This window comes from Macrosteles quadrilineatus, unplaced genomic scaffold (assembly GCF_028750875.1).
Source record: "Macrosteles quadrilineatus isolate MER2022 unplaced genomic scaffold, UCM_ALF_1.0 Scaffold_5__1_contigs__length_97177068, whole genome shotgun sequence".
Lineage (NCBI taxonomy): Eukaryota > Metazoa > Arthropoda > Insecta > Hemiptera > Cicadellidae > Macrosteles > Macrosteles quadrilineatus.
In genome coordinates this window covers 23,156,157-23,177,769 of record NW_026542598.1, presented here as the reverse complement: position 1 = coordinate 23,177,769, position 21,613 = coordinate 23,156,157, and the positions used below count along the sequence as shown (strand labels likewise).

Below are 21,613 nucleotides of genomic sequence, written 5' to 3'. Positions count from 1 at the left end.
GATTCCAAAACAGATAAAGCTAAACAAATGTGATTTGAAATTAAAGTCTCCATTTTCAAAAGAATCGTTAGATTGTAATAGATGGAAGGGTTGTTCTAAAAGCAATATTAATAATGTAAATGCTTTATACAGCAATAACAAAAACTTTGCTCTTTTTGAAGGAAAGCTAAGAACATTTCAAAGTTCAAAAATTAGTGATAATGGCATTGATCGAGAAGCTTATGATATCTTTAGTTTTTCTCCCAAACATACAAATTTTAAAAAGTCTAATCAAATAGACATGGGACCCTCGTTTAATTTTTCTAATTTGCAAGAAGACTTTGCCTGTAATCCTTTGCCTTTGAAAGTCAACCTGCCCCATGGTTTTGTAGACAGGCCTGAATTGTTCATCAAGGAAGCTTGTTCGGATGTAAACAAGTCAACTAAAGAAGAAGATAAAACTTTGGCACAGGAAATACACTCACTTAAAATAAAGAGCTTAAGTAAAGCCAGTGAATTACAAATGGGTTGTAATGAGGAATTTCCATTTGTTTCCCCTATTTTAGGAAATAATAGGATTCCTGCAAAGCAGTCAAATACCGACACTTCTCCAGTGTTAAAGTCAACTATAAATATGTCATACAAAAATCAAAAAGGATGCTCTCAGATATTAAATTCCACAGATTATCATCCTGACTACCATAATCACAAAGAAGTGATTTCTAAAAGAAAATGTGTCCAGTTCAATGATGTGGTTGAAGAAAAGTCAACGGTTTCCATGGATGAAAATGAGAAGGATAATTCCTGTGATTACCTTATAAATAGTGGAACTGGTTCACCAGTTTTAAAATCAAGTCAACGAAGAAAAGACATCATCAAGCATCGATTTAAAAAAATTCCACCTAAAGCACTTCAGGATCTTGATTCAGCTTCGGTTGATTTTTCTCCCTCTCCGGTTTTAGATGCAAAACTGTTTATAGAGTCTTCCAATCTGTTGAAATGTGCATCAAAAGAAGACATTGGAAAAGCGTCTACTTTTGTTACAAGTACACTCAATCCAACTGTAAACCTAATAAAAAATGAGTCAAAAGTTAGCCTTAAACTCAATCAAACAAAGCCGCTAAACAAATTTAAGTTGTCTCTTGGTCAAAATAAAGCAGGCGAAACTGATTGCAGTACATCCAAGGATATAGAAAAAGGAGGAAGCCTCCTATCACTTTTAAATTTAGATAATAAAATATTCGACTCTCCTAAAGTTGAACGGATCAGTCAACCACTTTCGCAAGTTTTATCAAGTAATCGTGCATTTGCCTTCCCTGATAAATTTATAATTACTTGTTCTCCTGTTTTAAAATCAGAATTACCTAAATCAAAACTTCAAGAGAAAAAGACTGAAGAAATCCAAATTAGTGTTCATCACAGTCACAAACATGAAGATTTAGAAATGAATTGTCAGGAAAAAAATGGTTTATTAAATAATATGTGCTCCCTTACTGAATCTCCTAATATCTTGGCTGTGAGCAATGTTAAAACTTCACCTAATGAGTCTAAAAAAGGTAAATATAACTCAACATTGGATGGTGTAAGTTCAACTGAAAACTTCTTTTTGACAAATTTTAAAAGATATCTCTCTCCCAAGGTAGAATCTTCATTAAAACTTAAACGGCGAAAATCAGCCGCTAATGAGGGGGAATTAAAAAATCAAGGTCCAATGCTTGGTTTAGTTGTGAGTTCTCCTGGTTCTGACAATGTATTATGTAACAACTTATCAACTTTAGATCAAGATGAAACTCTGGTTTGTTCCCCCTCCTTCAACTCAGCTTTAGATATAAGAAAGTTTCCTTTAATGCTCTCTGATATAACAGAAAGCAATTCCCCCAAAGAAAAGTTTGAGAACTGTTTACAAGACAACAAATGTGACACTAACGATAAACTGGAAAACTGCTCAAGGATTCCTAATGTTGAGCCAAATCCAGAGCAAATGCTTCCAAAAGAATTACATCAGGAAAATAACAAGGTTGTTAATAAAGTAAAGACATTACTTTCCAGTCTGACCGAAAACCCCTTGACAAATGCTGGACTTGTTAATGCCCAAGACCCAGGATCCCCCATTTTGGAAGGCCAAACATTTAGAAAACCAAAGTTGCCAATTGTATCCTGTGAACCACCTATTTTGAAAGAAAGTATCAATGTGCCTAAAAATGAAACTACAAAATGTATAACGAACCCAAGTGACCATTCTGGTCGTAAAAGTGGCAAAAGACGTATAAGGAAAAATCTATCACTATACTTTGAAGAGGTTAAACCTGGAACTTACAAAATAAATGACAAGACCTCCAAATCTTATTGTGATGATGAGAATCGGAGACCTCTTAAGGGTAGAATGACGAAATGCAAGCGGATGAAAAAATCAAAACTCAATTGGACATTAGATGATGATGAACTAGTATGTTTAAGCCAGATTTCTGGAGTAGGAAATCTTCAACCAAATCCTATCAAAGATGTCAATTGTGAAAAGGTTTGTAGACTTGATATTTTTTTACATAAATGTTATGGTATAATAACATATTTATATGTATTTTGTTAAAAGTTCTCAATTTAGCTGGTCTGTCAGGTTATGGAAGTTTTTTTATCATAAATTATAGCCTACTAGTAAAAGGCCTACTCTTAACACGTTGAGTGCAGGCCAGTCACCTGTGCCCGGCCAGGTCCCGCTGAAATAATCAGTCAGTGTGGCGCAACCTTATGGAAAGGACCAGAGTTATTGCGTGAGCGTTGTTAGCGTTACATACATAACCTATACTGTGTGTTTTGCACGCTGTTCCGGGTGCCGGCCCCGCAAGACCGGTTAGTTCCCACTTGCACAATTAATTGACTTTGGACATTTTTAATGACGTATTTCTTTTTTGTATTTTTGCTTTTCATAGGACTCATTATATTTTATTGTTAATTATTTTAGTTTTTAAAATGTGCCTTTTTATAAAGATGGACTCCTGAATACCAAATTTTTATCAGCAGTTCCATGATTCACTGTGATTGAAATAAACAATGGTTTGGAGGGAGAAAGGGGCTGTATATAATTAGATAATTTTAATTATAGTGCTACAGTAGACTCTCGCTCATCCGGATCGGCCTTGTCCGGACTCCCGGTAGTCCGGATCGGCAATCGTGATTTTTTTTTAGTGGCTCAGTACAGTAGACTACCTCGAATAATGAAAAAACTCGGATAACACGGCGGTAAAAATTATTACCGGTGGAAGTTCATATGCCTGGGCTATCATTACTGTGGACCTGGAACAAAATTCGGCCGAAAAAATTATTACCGTTGGAAGTGCATATGCCCGGACTACAATTACTATGGACCTGGAACAAAATTCGGCCGAAAAAATTATTAGACTAGTGGAAGTGCATATGCCCGGACTACAATTACTGTGGATTTGGAACAAAATTCGGCCGAAAAAATTATTACCGGTGGAAGTGCATATGCCCGGACTACAATTACTGTGGACCTGGAACAAATTTCGGCCAAAAAATTTATTACCGGTGGAAGTGCATATGCCCGGGCTATAATTACTGTGGACCTGGAACAAAATTCGGCCGAAAAAATTATTACCGTTGGAAGTGCATATGCCCGGACTACAATTACTGTGGACCTGGAACAAATTTCGGCCGAAAAAATGATTACCGGTGGAAGTGCATATGCCCGGACTACAATTACTGTGGACCTGGAACAAATTTCGGCCAAAAAAATTATTACCGGTGGAAGTGCATATGCCCGGGCTATAATTACTGTGGACCTGGAACAAAATTCGGCCGAAAAAATTATTACCGTTGGAAGTGCATATCCCCGGACTACAATTACTGTGGACCTGGAACAAATTTCGGCCGAAAAAATTATTACCGGTGGAAGTGCATATCCCCGGGCTATAATTACTGTTGACCTGGAACAAAATTCGGCCGAAAAAATGATTACCGGTGGAAGTGCATATGCCCGGGCTATAATTAGGTATTGTGGACCTGGAACAAAATTTGACCGATGGTGGAAGTGCATATGCCCGGCTATCATTACTGTGGACTTGGAACAAAATTGAAAAAACGTCTATATACAGTACTGTGTATTTGCTCGACTCTCGATAGTCCGGATTTTTCGTAATCCGGACCGGACGTACGCCACATTAGTCCGGATGAGCGAGAGTCTACTGCATTTAAATTTTTTAGTGTAAAAAACAGTGTTTTGAGACAAAAAAATTTAGTTTTTTCGTCATGGTGCCTACACACGTCATTGTGTTGGTCACCAACCACCAGCGATTTTGAACACCATTTTTATTGGAAAAAACTGCTCAAAATGCTATTTTAGACCTGGATCCTCACTAATAGGAACAAAAGATTTAAGATTTTACATGAAAAAATTTCAGGGGAAGCACCCACAGATATTTTTACCCCACTCAATGTGTTAACAATGGTGCATGTGATTAAATTTACAAGCAAGCTATAGTTTACAGTTTATGACTCTGTGCAGTTTTCAAGGTACAGTACTCATGTTAATTCAATTCATATATTGGTTAGGCATTTTAGGATAGTATAGACTATGTTTATAGAATTTGTGAAGGAGCTGAAATGATACACTCTTTAGTCTTTTTACAAACAAATTTAACCTTCATTTGTTATTTCAGGTGTCTAATGTATTTGATGGAAATCAAAGTCATGTCCCAGAGGCCAAATTTGGTACTCCAAGACACAGGGAGGACAAATCATCCAAAGTCAAAGTTCAAAATCACAAATTACAAGAGAGAACTGCCAGTCTACACCTGGCAAATTGGAAAAACCAGGTGCAACTGTTTTGTGATAGTGATGTCTGTATTGAAGATTTTGATGAAGAAAGTCCGATTGAGAGGGCAGATATTATCAATAGAGTTGAAGCCAAGAAAGTAGACTCAGTAAAAAGAAACTTAAACAACTTTGAAAGTGATGTGTCTACAAAACAACTTTACCCAGAACCGAAGAGTATGTTTCTCAACTTTGAGCCAGATAACCAAAACAACACTTGTGAATACCCATCTTCCGAGGACTCATGCTGTGACGTCGAGATCCAGGAAGATTTTTCTCAAAGAACATTTGGAAGGTCTCCTGCTTTCAAGATAGAATATTCTACCACACCAAACACTAAGTCGTCCGAGGTAAGTTAAACTGTATCCTTCATATTAGATTATTTTGTTTATTATTGATTTGATTGAACTATGCAAATGAGGAGTTTGAAAATGTCAGGTTATGATGTGTGTAACAAGCCCTCAAAGTGGTTTATACCAATGCAACGACAGGTTTACTCACTTTCACTGGGTTCATTATATGCAAACATTTTACTTAGGCTATAAATAATTAGTCTTTCAAACACTAAACAACAAGTTTTACGTTAGGCTAAATACAAGCATTGAATGGCTATCTTCAACACGCAAAACAGGTGTTTTTTAGGTTAAGTAAGTTAAGTCAAAGGTAAAATGTAATGACGAATAAACAGCTGATCGTAGTCATAGTATATTCAAGTGTTGCCAGGTTGTTATCAAGTAACACGTATTATGTGCCTTATACAATCACGCTTTTAAGTTGATGCAGGGATTCAGAATTAGCTACTTTGCATCCTATAATCAGTGCAAGAAAGCCCACTTTGTCAGGTAACTGTAGGAAAAAATTATTTACTGTAAAATGTGTTAGCCTAATCAGACTTTTTTGCAGGAAACTCAGAATGAAACTGACTTACAACCACCGTCTTTTCCACCAGCTTTAGAAATAGATGTTAACACGGCTTCATCAGCAGTAATAATTGATTCAGCCTGCAAAAACAAAAGAACCAGGGTGAAAAAGTAAGGAATATCTCTATTTAATACTGAATTCTAGTACGATTTGACCTTCAATGCCCTTAGCATTTTAGAAAAAAATTACTGCAAGGAGTACTTATGTCTCAATAGTGTGTTTGGTAGTCAATGTCAAAGATTTTATGGCATTACTGTGCAGTCAAATTATCGGAGAGTTATATCTCACTCCTCTTTCTATAAGCGGTCAATTTTAGATTTTTCAAAACTAATTTCTTTAGGAAGACCAAAAAATCTAATTTTTTCATCTTGTGGCTAACGTAACAAAATTTTTAATGGCTTTTATAGAATCTGAATTAATTATTCTACTAGAAAAAGAATTTGTAAAAAATTTCAAAATATTTAAAAACATGTAAACATTGAAATTGTTCTACTCTTTCCATAAAAATAGACCAATAAGACTACGCTTAAAAAAACTCAGGGAGAAAGCCTAGGTTGATACCTCAATGGTTATTGCATCTTCTTTTATTCCTACTAGTGTACATGTTGCTCGAATTCGAGCAATTGCAAAGTATTACAGGAATTATTTCAAAAAGGAATAACAGTCCTATTTACAATGTGTTTAAAAGAGTCAACTCAAAGATTACCGGTGTGTAACTCAGACCATGTTTATCTTCGTTATTGATAAACCTAAAGCTTTCCGGCCGGTTTTCTCCTTCTTAAAATGCCTCGCTGTACAGGCAACACAGGTTATGAAAGAGGACTATTTGAGTACGAAAAGTCGTTTTGGGGTAGTGTTAAAGGGCGCATTTGTAACCTAATAGTTGAGTTTGTCCGCAGCACACTGTTCTGTAGCTGCGGTCGTTATCACGATTACGCCTCCTGTCTATGTTTCGTTGTCGTCGTGTCAGAAGCATTACAAAAACAACAAATAAACAAATTATAGCTACACAAAACAATGATGAATGCACAAATTTAAATTACAATCATGCTAACACGATCCGTCGTAGCGACACAAAACAACGATAAATACACAAATATTTAAGATACAACCATACTAACACGATCAGTCTTGGGTTATGTTTACACAAACTCAAATGGTAAATAAAAAATGTACTCAATGCGTTTCATTGAATTGAAAAATAAATAACAGCAATTAAATTATACAGCTGATCAAAATGTAATCAATTATGTTCTTCATAAGGATAACATAGAAACTTTCAAAGCCACTGGGGCAGATCCCAAGGGATTTTTTCAAAAATGTAAGGCCAGTTTGCAAATCTACGCGACACGCTCTTTCCAATGAGACGTCAATGGATAAAATCGGTTAAGAAATGGCGGAGGAGTTCAACCGACAAATTTTCATGTAGCGTATTAATTATATAGATTAATTATTATTCCTTGTTTCCTATTAATTACCATTAATCTAAAATTTTCAATAAGCCAAGATTTCTGTTTCCTCGCTTTTTCTTCACAAACCTCTTCAGCACATTTTTGCATTGTGTTTCTTAGCAGTTTCCATCTGTCCCCAATATGATTATAACTGGTAGTAGTATTTATTACTCAATTACTAGAATTACGATTCTTTAAATGTTGCGTTAACAGCATCAACCCCTTCTGTTACAGAGGCAGTCTGGTTGAGAGGCTGAGGAGGCTTGTCCGAGGACAGCGTGCCGAGGTCAACATGTTCCATCACGAGATCTCAGCACCGAGGACCAACACTAAGACGTGTTCACTATCTGTGGTCTCAACCACGCAGGCTTGCTCCTTGCTGATGCTCAACTGTAGATACACGGACGCCAGCAGAACATGTATGTATTCAGCGGTTGTCCTTTCTTTTAGATACAAATTTTTTTTAGGATGGAAGAATCCCAAATTTTTGGGAAATTTTCGGAACATTATATTTTTGATCTTCTGGCCACTTAAGCAATTTCACTGTGTTTACAAGTTACGAAGATGATGTCTCTGTAATCGCACAAGATAATCACAATTTTGCCGCTTTTGTGGGAGACAATGATGTCTCAATCATGGGAAAGGTCATTGATTTGGTCGCTAAGGTGGGAGAAAAAGATAACTTAATGAGGATTTTGCCACTTGGTGGTTAACTTACAATGATGATGTATTTGTATTTGCGAGTGATGTTCATATTTAACTGTGAACACAGATTTTAGTCATGATGACATAAAAAACGTTGTGGTGAAATAAGACCTGATATTCATTGAATCAATATTTCCATTTGAAAACTTTTTTAAATAAAGTAAAGTTTTTCTATTTGCACACACAAAGAAATGAAAGACATCTTTTGTAATTTCCATCAATCCTTAAATATGTTCTTACTTCACTATAATATCTTGTGTGTGAAACGTAGTGGTGTATAGTATTAACACTTAGAATCGGTATTATTAATTAAATTATTTCTACATTTTTTTATCCTACTTATTGCTTATTTCATTTCACACAAAATTCTTGGTTGTTATACAAACTAGAAGGTAGGGTTGGTTCCACAGTCAGTGTAAACCGTTGAATGTTGGGTTTTGAGAGATGGCTTAACTCCCATTGTAATTGTATGGGTAAACCATTGTCTTAAAAATACTGTTGTAGACATCCCATCAATATGGACCAGCTGTCGCCATACATATTTTTTTTTTTCAAAAAGAATATAGGCCTATTTGTAAACCAGTCACAGATTGCACTGGCAACTTAAAGTCTATTTTCTACCTTACAATGCTAAGATAGTTGACATAACATAAAATATTCTTTAGGTTGTATAATAAGTCATCCTATCGGCTTGACTAAAAAAAGTCTGAATATTCCACAGAAATCGGTAAACTTAATTTATATCAGGTTAACCTGTCGATGGCTCACTTCAACTATATCCATTTTATTTTGGGGATAGAACATATTGTTCTATTAGTAGTCAAAAAAAAGGTTAAACTGTCAAAAATACAGACTCACAATGTGAATGCATTGCAGCAATCTATTTCTGTTGCAAGCTACACTACAATTCAAACAAGTTCATATTTTTATACAAGTTTTCGGTGATCACACTAAACGTACAATAATAAGCTAAAAGTAGTGAACTTCCTGGTCAGAGGTGAACCTGAGTTGTCTATGGTTTGTTTAAAAGGGTCTCTCCCCAAGTGTGGGGCATTGAGCTGTAAGGGAGTTTTCCATAGATAGATGAACTTCTCATAAGTCGCATACTGTACAGACTACTGAGACAGGATTTGAACTCTCAATACCTTCTGTCCCAGTGTAGGAGTTCAAGGCTTTGTACTCCAGATTTTTGTACATGCAGACTTAATTTTTTCCAGCTACTAAAACATAGTTTCTGTACCAATTTATATTTTTTTTACAGCTTCCCAAGATTATGGGTCGGGAGAGGAGATTGTTGATCCTGAAGTACATGTATATGTTGATCCTTCATACACCAAGAACATCAGAGAAGGCTGTAACATTACTGTTTTCCCACCTTGGTATGCATATTTATTATTTATGTTTGTTGTGCTTTATTGTAGTCTACTTTGCTCATAGTATTGAAATCACATCACTAACCCTAATTCACTAATCATGGTTAAATAAACACACTACAGTCGGGACCACGAGAGTCTACAGTTGGCGGCAGCCAATCACAAGACAAGGCTCCCGTTGACGACACTAATTAAAATACTAAACAATATTTTCAAATCAGCTGGTATTATTAGATTTGGCAACACCGCACTGTCCTCATTGGCTCCTTCGAAGTCACGTCGTAAATAGGCTCATCCCTCAACTGCAGACTCTCTTGGTCCCAACTTTGGAGTGATGTTTTTATTTTTTTGGTGTTTCTACACCATTGGCGTTTTATTGCTAAATTAAACAAGTGTATATGTGACAGTTACCTACTGTATTTAAGCTATTGGAGGAATATAAACTTATAGGTTTAAAGAGGTGTGACAATTCTTTTCCAGAGAAAACAGCATTCCTCTTCTACTATATAAATCTTTAGGGCCTAATGCATTTATGTTTATGTAATTTACTTTGTTATTTTATTTATTTTTTATTGATGGATAGTTTGGCTTTTTTGGAGTGGCTAAGTTATTAAGACTTATCACGGAGGATTTTTCATTTCATTATCAACATTTCTTAAATTCCTTTATAACTTTTTTTTATCTCAGGCTTTACTTAATGATAAACCTAAGATTGTGAAGCTATAAGATATACAAGGTTCGTTGTTTACAACAAAGATTAGGTAGGACAGATACAGACTACAGATATTACAGACTGAGCCCCAAGCTGGCTCCATTTTTTTTTTCATTCCAGTGCTTCAATCATTTCCTTAGTATAAACTCAAGGTTTAATATTTTTGACATTTGACACCCAACTTATCAATCTAATTTCTGCCTTGCACTAGTTTTGAAACTTGAAACTTGAAAGACATTTTGGTTTCAGTTTCAATCAGTGTGAGGATTTGTGAGTTATGTTTGATTGTTTTGGCAGGCGCAGTTTGTGGTACGAGAGCAGAGGTGTCGTAGTCATGTATCAGGTGACTAAGATCCGTCTAGAGACTACAAATCACAAGATTAGTCTTCCTGTGGTCGAGGGTAGACAGCCCAGTCATACTTCTGTGGCGCAGTTCGCCTGTCAAACTCAGGGTATGAAACTTTACAAGAAAAAGGTTACTAGGTATTACCTAATTTTAAAGTGTGTTTTTCTCACAGTCTTTCCTTCCTTTTCACTACAAATCCTTTACACTAGCTCTTATTGTGTTTCTATAAGTTTTAATTTTAAGGTTCATAGACCCTCAAATGAGATAAAACCCTAGGTGGTCAAAAGTTCCTGGGTATCCTTGATCTTCCAGAAAAGTCTGTGTAGTCACTTTTATCCTAGATGACCCAAATAGTTTATTTTTCAATCAAAATTATTTTGTTTTCTCTTATTATTGAGATTGTACAATTGTACATGTTGTACAGATGAGCTGTGTGGTTGCCGTAATCAGCTGGTATCTCAGCTGTTCACAGCCCCGCTGTTGTCAGTACAGCCCCACAATGCAGCAGATGGGGCTCTCACAGCTGCACTGGCAGGGGGCTGGTACCCTCATAGGGTCAAGGTCAAACTTACCCTGCTGCACAGGTATCAGGCGAGGTAAGAGTTGAGAATACTTGTAACTTGTATGTACTTGTTGTATGTACTTGGAACTTATATTAGTTTAAATTTTGTTGAATTAAGTTGATTTTAGAGATAACCATCTAGAACCTTTTTGAGTGAACTTTAAATCAGACACTCTTTATGCAGATACGTTTTAGCTTATTCTTACTTTGTGTGTCCACCATGTACCGAAAACCTATTTTCAAATAGGAATGAACAAATCACTGAAAAATCTATTGAATAACTAGTAGTCAAAGCATGTATTTTTAAGAGTTGTCATAATTAACATGGCTGCATGTTTGTAGGTGTCATCAAAACAAAGTGCAGACAAGAATTCTGTGTGTTGACAGCGGTGGGTTAATGTGTCAGCTGAATCTTCGTTCTGAAGAAGGTAAGAAACTCAACTTGTGGTGTCCATGGGAATCTTTATAGTTGATGCACACAAAGCTGTTTGGAAACAGCCTTAGCCCTAGGCTTGTTTTTTTTATGCTGAGAGATCCTAGGTTACACTACAGATACTATAAAGAACTTAATAATAATGTTATGAAAACCAAACTTGTGTTGTTCCATGGTAAGTTTAAGGTGGTATTTTAGGACTGAATTCATTTTGTCTTTTTATTTTTGTTTGTTTCGAATTGCTTTATGCATTTTCCTTACTGGGATTCAAAGATGTTGAAAAAACAACACTAGTGATCAAATACTACCAAACTACTTATCACACTATTGTTAAATTAATTCAAGTCATGTTACTAAATCCATTCCTACCATTTTTTTTCATTCTAGTTCTTTTTTCACAGTGTATGGAATCCAAGAACTACTCGTGACTTCCTGACTTTCACGTATACAAACAACAATTGTACTATCTACTTTTAAATGCTTGTGTAGTATAAAAAAACTAATTTCTCTGTATTTTTTGTAGATATCTTGAAATTAGGATTATGGAAAGAATCAGAACGAAAAACTTTTGTAATGAGGAAGCTTACAGTGAGCAGACGTGTCTTTATTGATAGGTGAGTGATAAAAATAGATTAGCAATTAGCAATACTTTTCAGTAAAGAAATATTTCCGATTTTTTGTTTTCGTGTACTTAAGTTAACTATGCTGAGGTATTTTGTATTACTCATAGGAGATTGTCTAATTATATATGATTTTGATTCAATGTTAATGAATTGTATGATTTTCAGGAGTAGAGGTTTGAGATCATTCCTGAGCTACCTACACCCAGACTCCAGCAGTCAGCAGATAATGTATGTAGCTACTCCAGCTGATGACTGGACAGCTCAGCTGATTGAGACAACAGCTGATAAACAACCTAGGATCACCATACATCAACAGAAACTCCTCACTTTGCCCATAGAGGAGGTAAAACCATTGTCTTGTTATTATTGAAGCATATTGCTTGTTAGTCTATTGTCCAAATTAAGTTTCACTTAATGTTTTTTTTTTTTTTTTTTTTTTATTAAGAACTCTTTGGCTTAAATCTTGGACAAAAAACGATTGGGTATAGTAGTTTTAATTACTTAGATTGTTTACAAGTCTAAATAGTACTTAGAAAAGCTAGTACACTAGGATCAAAACCAAAAGTGAAACATAAGAAATGTAAAAATGTTCTGCATTTACAGTATTAGGTAGGGACATATAAAGATCCATGAGAATGACAATAGTATATTTCCGTCACAAGGGCCTAAAGTGACTCTTTTTCGCCCGAGGTCAAGTTTTACAATCGAGGTGAAGCCGAGGTCGGAAAATGAGTGAGGATTGAAAAGACACTTTTTGCCCGTGAACTATATTGGTGAACTATATTTTTCGCCATATTCCATAATTAATTAACAAGCTAAGCTAGAAAACAAAATAATTTTTATGTAAAGATAACCCCTCAAAACGACTTCCAGCTTGTTTTTAATTCTGCTAATGCAAAAGAGCAGCTGATTAGTAAGTGATTCATTCATTTTGTCTATTACATTATACCATCGATATGTCGAGCGATCGATAACAATAGGCTAACACCTTACCTAATAAATCAATAGATAAAAAAATTTGATCGATCAGTTTGCCACAATTAAAATTTGGAAATTTACTACTGTTTAAACAGCTGATTTTTACTCCCTAGAGAGTAAAAATGCTACTTAAGACCCGCAACCCATGCATTACATACCCCAGCTGAAGCTATATATTAATTTGAACGGATGATGTTTTCGGCCTCTAGAGTAAATCGGTCCCGGGTCCAGGTCTTACTATGAGTACTACAGTACCGTAATAGCTTATTCCCTATGGGAAATTCGCTAAAAACGGATGTTTTTGCTACAGTATGACGAAAATGTATTTAAAATAAGAGAATGTGTTTACTATTTGGTTTACCTCAACCTTTTAGACTCAGGTGTCATAAAATTCATAATTTATTTTTCTTTGAGGTTTGATGGTAAGTTCTGGATTTATTGTTCTAATAAATCAACGAAATGGTGTACTTAAATAAATAAGTTCACCCCAAAATACATGTATATAAATATTAGTCATCAGCAGACTGGACTGACATAAACCACAAAAACTGCTATCAAATGCAGTTAAAAATTTATCCGTGGTACACTGTGCCTATGTAAATGTTAACAGTTATCATATTTTTTATTACTACATTCTGGCCATTTTCCCTTGCTATGCAGGAGGTGGAAGGGAGAGCGAAACTACAAGTCAGGGTGATGGCTGTGCGTAGAGACGAACTGTTTGCTTGGGAGCCGAGACTCGATCTGTACATCAAGTTGAACATAACCTCAACTGCAGCTGTGCCAAACTTTCCTGCTCGTGCTTGTCTAGACATGAGTTACATTTGGGCTCACCAAGGTAATTATTCGCAGCAATATCAAACTTAGCATATGATGTTTTGACCTATAGAACAGAGTAAGATGTTTGAAATATTGTCTTGTTACTAGAATCAAGAATCAAGATCTTTATTGTCATTGACCTTTTACAAGGAATAGACATAGTCAACAATAGAAATAAAAACTAAAGCTATAAAACACAGTGGGTTCTAAATTAAAAATTAATATTAACATCAGAAACTAAGTACTCTGTTATACAGTAATATGGATTTTGGATGAGCCACTCTAACATTTTGGTCTTAAACCTATTAAAAGAAACCTGTTTTGCTGCCAGACCTAATTTATTAAAAAACCGTATGCAATTTATTTTATGGCAGTTATCTGTTTTGGCCAATCTATGAGCAGGGATATCTAGATTGGATTCGCCTCTTGTATTGTAAGAGTGTATACTATCTCTACAAGTGAATTGATGAAGATTGGCTTTAGTGTAGAGGAGTAGCGTATGTAAAAAATATACAAATTTACAACGGTCATAATTTTAAAATCTATAAAAAGAAGTCGACAGCTATCCACAGGGCCAGCCCCACAGATTGTTCGTATGACTTATTTTTGTAAAAAAAGAATTTCATGGGTGTGGGGGAGTGTCCCCATAGTATAATCCCGTAAGAAATATGAGATTGAAAAAAAAAAAAATAAGTAATCCGAAGGTATTCATTACTAACAAAATTGAGTTTCCAAATTAGATAATTTACTCTAGAAATTTTTTTACAAGTGGTTTCTATGTCCTCTTGCCAATTTAATTTTGAATCAATTTGGAATCCTAATAATTTTACAGATTTTAATTCATTGTCAAGTGTGGATAGACTCAAAAGAATTTTCTGTGTTTTTTCTTGATTACACATCAATTTATTTGAAGAAAACCAATTTAGTGCTGATGTTATTGATTCATTAGTAATTAAATCAAGCTCATGGATATCTCTATTTGTTGCAATCAAAGTTGTGTCATCAGCATATACAACAGTGTCTACATCAACATTCCTCGGCAGGTCATTTATCGAGATTAAAAACAAGAAGGGTCCCAAAACCGAGCCCTGTGGAACACCTACTTCAACCAATCTTAAGTTAGACTGACTGCCTCCAACAGATACATACTGCTTTCTATTAGTTAAATTAGGATTTCTTTTAGTACTACAGTATATCAAAAGCACAAAAGCTGCGGTTTTCGACCAAAGATGGATTAAGTTTGAGGGGTGTGCCTTCTGTCCTAAAATATCCTCAAAATCCAGGCTTTTTGCCCTAGGATACATCAACCTTAATTAAAAATAGGCCCCTATCCTTTGTCTTAAAAATAAAACATCATAGGCTAACTTAATTAACTTAAAATAAAAATTATATTTAGCTTGAATAACACTATCTGCCCAAATTTACTCCATAGTCCACATATTAACATAATCAACAATTATTTGTTGTTTCCAGGAGAATTGACAATAGACAAGTTCACTGAAGTGTCAATAGTGGAGCTGAAAGATGAAGACTCTCCTAACATTCCTCCTCTTGCAGTTGACTCTGCTGAGGGAAATCTGGTGCTTCTTGACAGTAAGTTGTATAGTTTTAAACTTGACAGGGGAGATTTTTTTTAGTGATATGTTTTTGTTTGACTTACCTGAAAACAGAGTGCAGCAGCTATGACAGCTTGCAGGTACTTACAAAAACTATTACCTCAATAAAACAGTGGATATTTTTTTCACAGGAGATTGGATTTATTGAGAAATGAGTGTAAAAATATTTTTAAATGTTATACTACTAATATCTTGTCAACCTACTCTCAGAACAATTCATAGTAGTACAAAACATCCGTATTTGTTAAGTAGCCTTGTTAGTATTTATTAGTCTCTAGACTCAAGATTTTCTTAGGAAAGCTAGCTGATTTCTATCTCTTTCCAACAACTAAACCATTGTTTAATTGAAACATATCTTGGATTTGTCCAGATTAATAAGGGTTTACTGTCAAAAGACAAAAATATCTTTATACAATTATTCAAGAATTACAATAGTGTCAAGTAAGTTTTTTTTAATTATTAATTTCTGGTAGCCTATACGGTAGAGCTTCTCCCCTCCAAAGAAATTCATCTGTGGTGTAGAAACTTATCTGTACAAATAATGCCATAAAACAATGCACGGTCTTTAGCGGAAACCCGTAAGGTGGTTTGAACATAACAAATTAATTCTGGTGGTACCGTTACCTTGTCGGAAGTCTTGAAGGTGAATGATTGTACGTCTCGTCCAAGGTATTGGGTAGTCCAGGGGATGGAAGCGGTGTAGACAGCAGCGGTTTATATCAATGGTGCGGAGGCAACAAAAAGGCTAATGACTAGCTCTGGTGAAGTTAAAGTAACTGGTGTGTATTAATGGAAAACCTAAGATTGACATAAATGAAGTTAAACTGTAAAAACAATAAGATTGAAAGTCCAAATAATATGATGTAGGTAGGTATAGGTAGGGACGTCTACCCGTGAAGCCGTCAGTAATGCCAGTCAGGAGCGTCTCGAGCGGTCGGAGTGGGAGGGCTTGCGGCAGATAACGTTGTGTAGGGTAGCACCAGTCTAGGGATTTTGAGTAACGAACGAACAATATTGCATCATTTTATGTTAGGAAAAATTTTAATTTAAAATTTATTATATTATAATACTGATACTAGAGAACCAAGTGTTGCTCAAAAACGTTTTATAATTTAACATTACAGCCCTTATCAATATAGTTATTAAGCTGAGATTTTCTAGTTGGGAGACTAGCCAAATTTATCTTCAATGTAATTTAATCTGTGTAAAACATTATGAAAGTATTTCACAACAATTATTTAGGATTGAATCGGACTGCATAAAAATTAATGTTGTTTACTTTCCAGAAGTTAAACCATTCAAAAACAATTTTTCTCTCAAGAAGGGAAAGTAAAATTTCAAAAGAGGTAATGTAAATATGTTGGTTTGGTGAATGTCTTCAATGTTTAACAACAAATCCTCCCTGTTATCATAGTTTGGTGTAGAGATATCAGACTACTGGTTATTAGTTCGTACAAACTCCAATGTTCACCTTTGGCGTCCTTTGCCTAATTCATTACTTCATTGTCATTTATACAGGGTGGCTGAATGAAAAGTAACTTGCAACCCCTCTTAACTTTTCAACCATTTATTTGAGATATTTGAAATCTGTTTGTGGCAAGTAATAATAATGTGGCAGTTTTGAAAATTTTGCCCTTAGGGGTAGTGGGGGTAGGGGGTAGCTCAAAATTTTCAAATGACAAGTATAGTCGAGTTTGGTATCATTTTACAGGTCTTGACGAAACATACAAATTGACATAAAGATAACCAAAATCGGCCCACTAACAACAAAATGGCACCCTAAAACTTTTCAAATCCAAATAACCATGAGGGTGGCTGAAAATTAACTTGCACCCCCTTTAACTTTTTAACTATATGAGATATTTGAAATCGGTTCGCGGCAACTTGTTTGGATATGAAGGGGTATAATAATTATGGTCAGTTTTGAAAATTTTGCCCTTAGGGGTGCGGGGGTAGGGGGTAGCTTTTTTTTGTCATTTGAAAATTTTAAGCTACCCCCTACCCCTACTACCCCTAAGGGCAAAATTTTCAAAATTGACCATAATTATTGTAGCCCTTATAGCTAAGAAGGTTGCCACAAACAGATTTAAAATATCTCAAATGGTTGAAAAGTCAAGGGGGGGGGGGGGTGCAAGTTACTTTTCAGCCACCCTGTATAACAACCTTTGATATTATTCCTTTCAGGAGTATTTCACACTTGTGAAAATGTGTTGTATCTAGATTGTATTTGCAATCACTCTTCTTTAATTAGCATCCCTTAGTAATTGCTGTATTTTACTTTAATCTCTTGAGGTTTACAGGTTTTACCTTACAGTCTTCAATGGGTTTCAAAAGTATGTTATAAATATGTTCTTTTCTTTTAATAAATACTAATAATTTAGTTTTATTTGCAAATGTTGTTTTGACATCTTCCCTATGTTTCTTCTGTCTACTTTCTATAACATTTGGTATTACAGGCCTTATTTTTCTCATTTCTGGGACATGTTTGTATTTTATTTTAATAACTGTTTTAAAGTTCCAATAAATTATAAATTTAGTTCACTGTTGAAAACAACTCTTAGGAATCTTAATACCTAGGACAAGATTGCTGTTAAACAATTCTGTTTTTCATTTTTTGTGATAGCTTTAGTCATCATTTTCAAGAAAACATAGTCATCTCATTAAACTGACATTTTTATTCTATATTTTATAACGGTTGCTGAACAGTAGGCCTATAAATTCTGACTATTCCAGTAACCTACAGTAAATCTAACATGGTTTATAATTTAAATTATTACCTTTATTTATTTTATATTTTACAGATCGTTACATAGATTTCAAACCCAGGTACAGCCATTGTTCCAATAATGACTATGTCTTAGACAAACTAATCTATAGCTCACCAACCAGCTAAATACTGAATTTGTCCAGGTATTGTGACAAAGGTGAGCTCGGATGCTTACCTGCGCTGGGAAGGAAGCTGCGGACACAAGGTGATGCGAGTACAGAAGACTGGTCAGTTCTACTGTCTAACCTGCAGACAGACTTCTGCATCCAGCACGCAGAAAGTTGTGTTGGAAGTCTGTGTTGTTGCAGTGGACATTCCACACCTTATCAGGGTCAAGGTAAAGCAATAGCTTTGACAAATGATAGAAGTAGACTTTCCATTTCCATGCTCAAGCTGTTGTCAGTTTTATGATAGGAGTGAAAGTATAGTTAGTTAATGAAAGTTAGTTAGTAATTATTGAATTGTGCCACCAACAGAGTGTAATGTAAATACTAATTTATTGGGAATATTCCTAATTTTAGACCTAATCAAAATTTTAAAACAACTGTCAATTAAATGTCTTGAATCATGAACTTTTTCCATTTTCCATTTTTGAACCAAATTTTCATTCACAACTAGAACAAACAGACATACACTGGATTTTATATAGATTTTCGATAGGGATAGACGGGATTGAATTGTTAGGTCGGGACGGGACAGGATTTTTATTTCCTTCCCTATTTTCGGGACAGGATTTTTTTCCTTTGCAAAAAAGGGTTTGTTTTAAAAGTCTTAAGTATTGCAGTTACAAAAAAAATCAATTTTTACTGTTTGTGGCACTGATCTATAAAAACTAATAATGGGTAAAAATTTACAGCTATAGAAAAAACGTTGTGAGTAAATAATGTCATATTTGGTGTAGTTTAACTGTAAAACATCAGTCAGTACTTAAAATCAAATATAACTTTAAAATCACTTTCATGCTGAGGAAGGAGCTTATGGTTGGTTTATTTCAAATGCTCTGACACCTTTTGTCTGTGTTACGTTAAATATCTTTAGAATATTTTTGTTATTTTATATGATTTTACATAGTTTTTTAAAAGAATTTTTTAAAGTTGCCATAATAATGCCAAGAACTTAAAATCCACTTTAGTTAAGAAGACAAATTATTCTAATTGTTCAAATGAATGCCCGATCTATTGGAGTGTTCATAATATTTTACAAATTACCAGAGAGATATATTTTTAAATTGGTAAATAATAATAGTCAAGATTTTTTATTTCTGTACTTTAGGAATATTTGGGGAAATAGCTGTCCAACAATTTTAACAACCTTAGTTGTTAGGGATTTACTGTAATCCAAAATAATTCATACTGATAAGAAACTATAGTTCAATGTGAAATTTAATTCACTGGTATTTTCTATATAGCAATAATCAGTCTTCTCACTTTGTATTTATTATACTAATAAGTCATGTTGTTGGTCACTTTCAAGGTCAAAAGTGAAACGGCTAGAGTATTATTGGCAGAAACAAGCGGTCAAATATCTTCTGAAAAGGTTTGTAGTTTTCTTTTTTTAATATTGTCAATTGAGAAGCTTAGTGTACAGTAATTAACCTTCTCTTGTAACTGCAGTTGTTGGAAATGAATGTAAAATATAGCGTATGTTCATTTTTAACTGTTTTTAAGTTAGTAAGTTAACTGACTGACTTTTGAACAAAGTAGCTCAATAGTGGAACCTTCTGCAGATAATCAAACACTGTTGAATACTGACCTTATGTAATGTTTTATTGCTTCAGTGCCAAGGATAACCCTTGACTTTCTCACTGTCTTTGGATAAACACTGACCAGAAGGTCATCAATCATAAATTATCAATTATTTAAGATGGGGACGCCACTACATAGTGAACGTCCTATAACGTTTATTAATATTGGACTCAATATCAATACGCACATGCGTATTTTAACCCAAATATGAGTGAAGGGTGAGTGTAGGGATCTTGTAGTCTTGTTAGTGACTAAGGCTGACATGTTCCTTAGACACAGCTGTTAATTAATAGCCCATACCGCTAAAGGCAACTAAGGGACCTACAGTTTATAGTGGAATCCGAACCACATTTTTTCTTTGTAATTTACGAATTGGTCTTATTATCAGGATAGTACTGCGGATAGTCGTAGTACTCACTAGTGCGGACGTTAATCCACACCAGGGAGCATCGCATCCACAGTGCATCCTTTAAATCTACAATTCGTGACCTCCTAGTAGCTGGATTACAGGACGACGCCACCCGTCCTAGTCATGACAGGCAGTTAAAGTTTAATGATTTATGTTTTTTGTTTGAATCACGCCCTGGGGTTAGTTTTACTCAACTAGACGTAAGACTTCCATATATAAGATGTTTTAACTGTCTGGGATTTGCCTGTTGGGTTGGGTATGATGATAATAAGGCCTAGAGTGTCCAATCATTAATTGATCACCTCTTAGCGTCTTTTATTTATATTTACCATCTTGTTAGTAAACATTTTATTTTAAGTGTTAAAAAACCTCAACCAAGATTAGTCATACACTGTATTATAAAAAGACTTAAGTCTATGTCCAAAGTAATTAACTACATCTGCCTTTTAAAAGTTTTAGTTTATTATCACTCACTTTTGGGTGAGTCGGTAGTTTCCATACACTTCAGGCCCAAGGCAGCAATGCTGTGTGTTCAAATCCTGGTACCAGCCCCAAAAAAAATAATAAAAAACATTCTAATATGTTTTCTAACAATATTGTTTGAGTTAACAAAGCGCTATTTCTGTCACAGAGCTACAATATGATCGGAGTTATTGGATCTACACTGAAGTGCCTTGCAGTTGTGTCGGAAGTTTTGAGGAACTCATTTGGGGACATTATTGAGTTTGTTCTTGAAGAGCTTTAACTTTTACTTTGTGTTTGACTGATTCACAAGTTTAAATCAATTGATATTTTTTATATTAAGCTTCAACTGTCTCAAAAATTAGTAACTGACTTATTGGAAAATGATGTTTTGATAATCATCCTTTATTTTGTTTTGTCACTGCCTTACATTAGTCTGCAACATAAAAACTAGTCTGTAAATAAAAGTTAGGTTAAATGACAGTATTTATAATACCTGTATGATATTTCTATGTTGGTGCAATATGATCTATCTAAGTTATTGTAATCATTTCTTAGAAGATTCGTAACTGATAATTATTATAAACATCAAAGACTAAAATGTCTAGCTTCCTTTGTGATATTGAATATTAAGTAAATACTGATGTAATGTTTTTATTTCTTTATATGGACTTTATTTAGTGATAAAATAAGAGATATTCAATGTGTAGTATAAAAGATGTGATTTAATGTCATTTTAGAATTAAGTAAGTAAAATAAACAGTTTTTTCTTAACTATTTTAAAATGCAAACCTGTTTTCATTGTCAGGAGTAACTTAGTTACTACTCTGTTATTGTGTATCCCTGTCATCTGAACTTTAAATAAAAAATAGAAACATTCATTAT

General features: G+C 34.6%; 1 protein-coding gene across 1 annotated transcript; it reads left to right on the top strand.

Moving 5' to 3' along the window:
- Positions 1 to 1,792: 1,792 nt before the first annotated feature.
- LOC128995477 (uncharacterized) lies at positions 1,793 to 21,242 on the top strand. The gene is made up of 15 exons (XM_054420495.1): positions 1,793 to 2,497; positions 4,653 to 5,156; positions 5,710 to 5,837; positions 7,413 to 7,597; positions 9,145 to 9,262; positions 10,266 to 10,420; positions 10,739 to 10,910; positions 11,219 to 11,304; positions 11,833 to 11,923; positions 12,098 to 12,275; positions 13,571 to 13,748; positions 15,203 to 15,322; positions 18,256 to 18,449; positions 19,586 to 19,648; positions 20,898 to 21,242. The coding sequence occupies exons 1-15, from the start codon at positions 1,826 to 1,828 to the stop codon at positions 21,009 to 21,011; spliced, it is 2,958 nt and encodes a 985-aa protein (XP_054276470.1). The 5' UTR covers positions 1,793 to 1,825; the 3' UTR covers positions 21,012 to 21,242.
- The last annotated feature ends 371 nt before the right edge of the window (positions 21,243 to 21,613 follow it).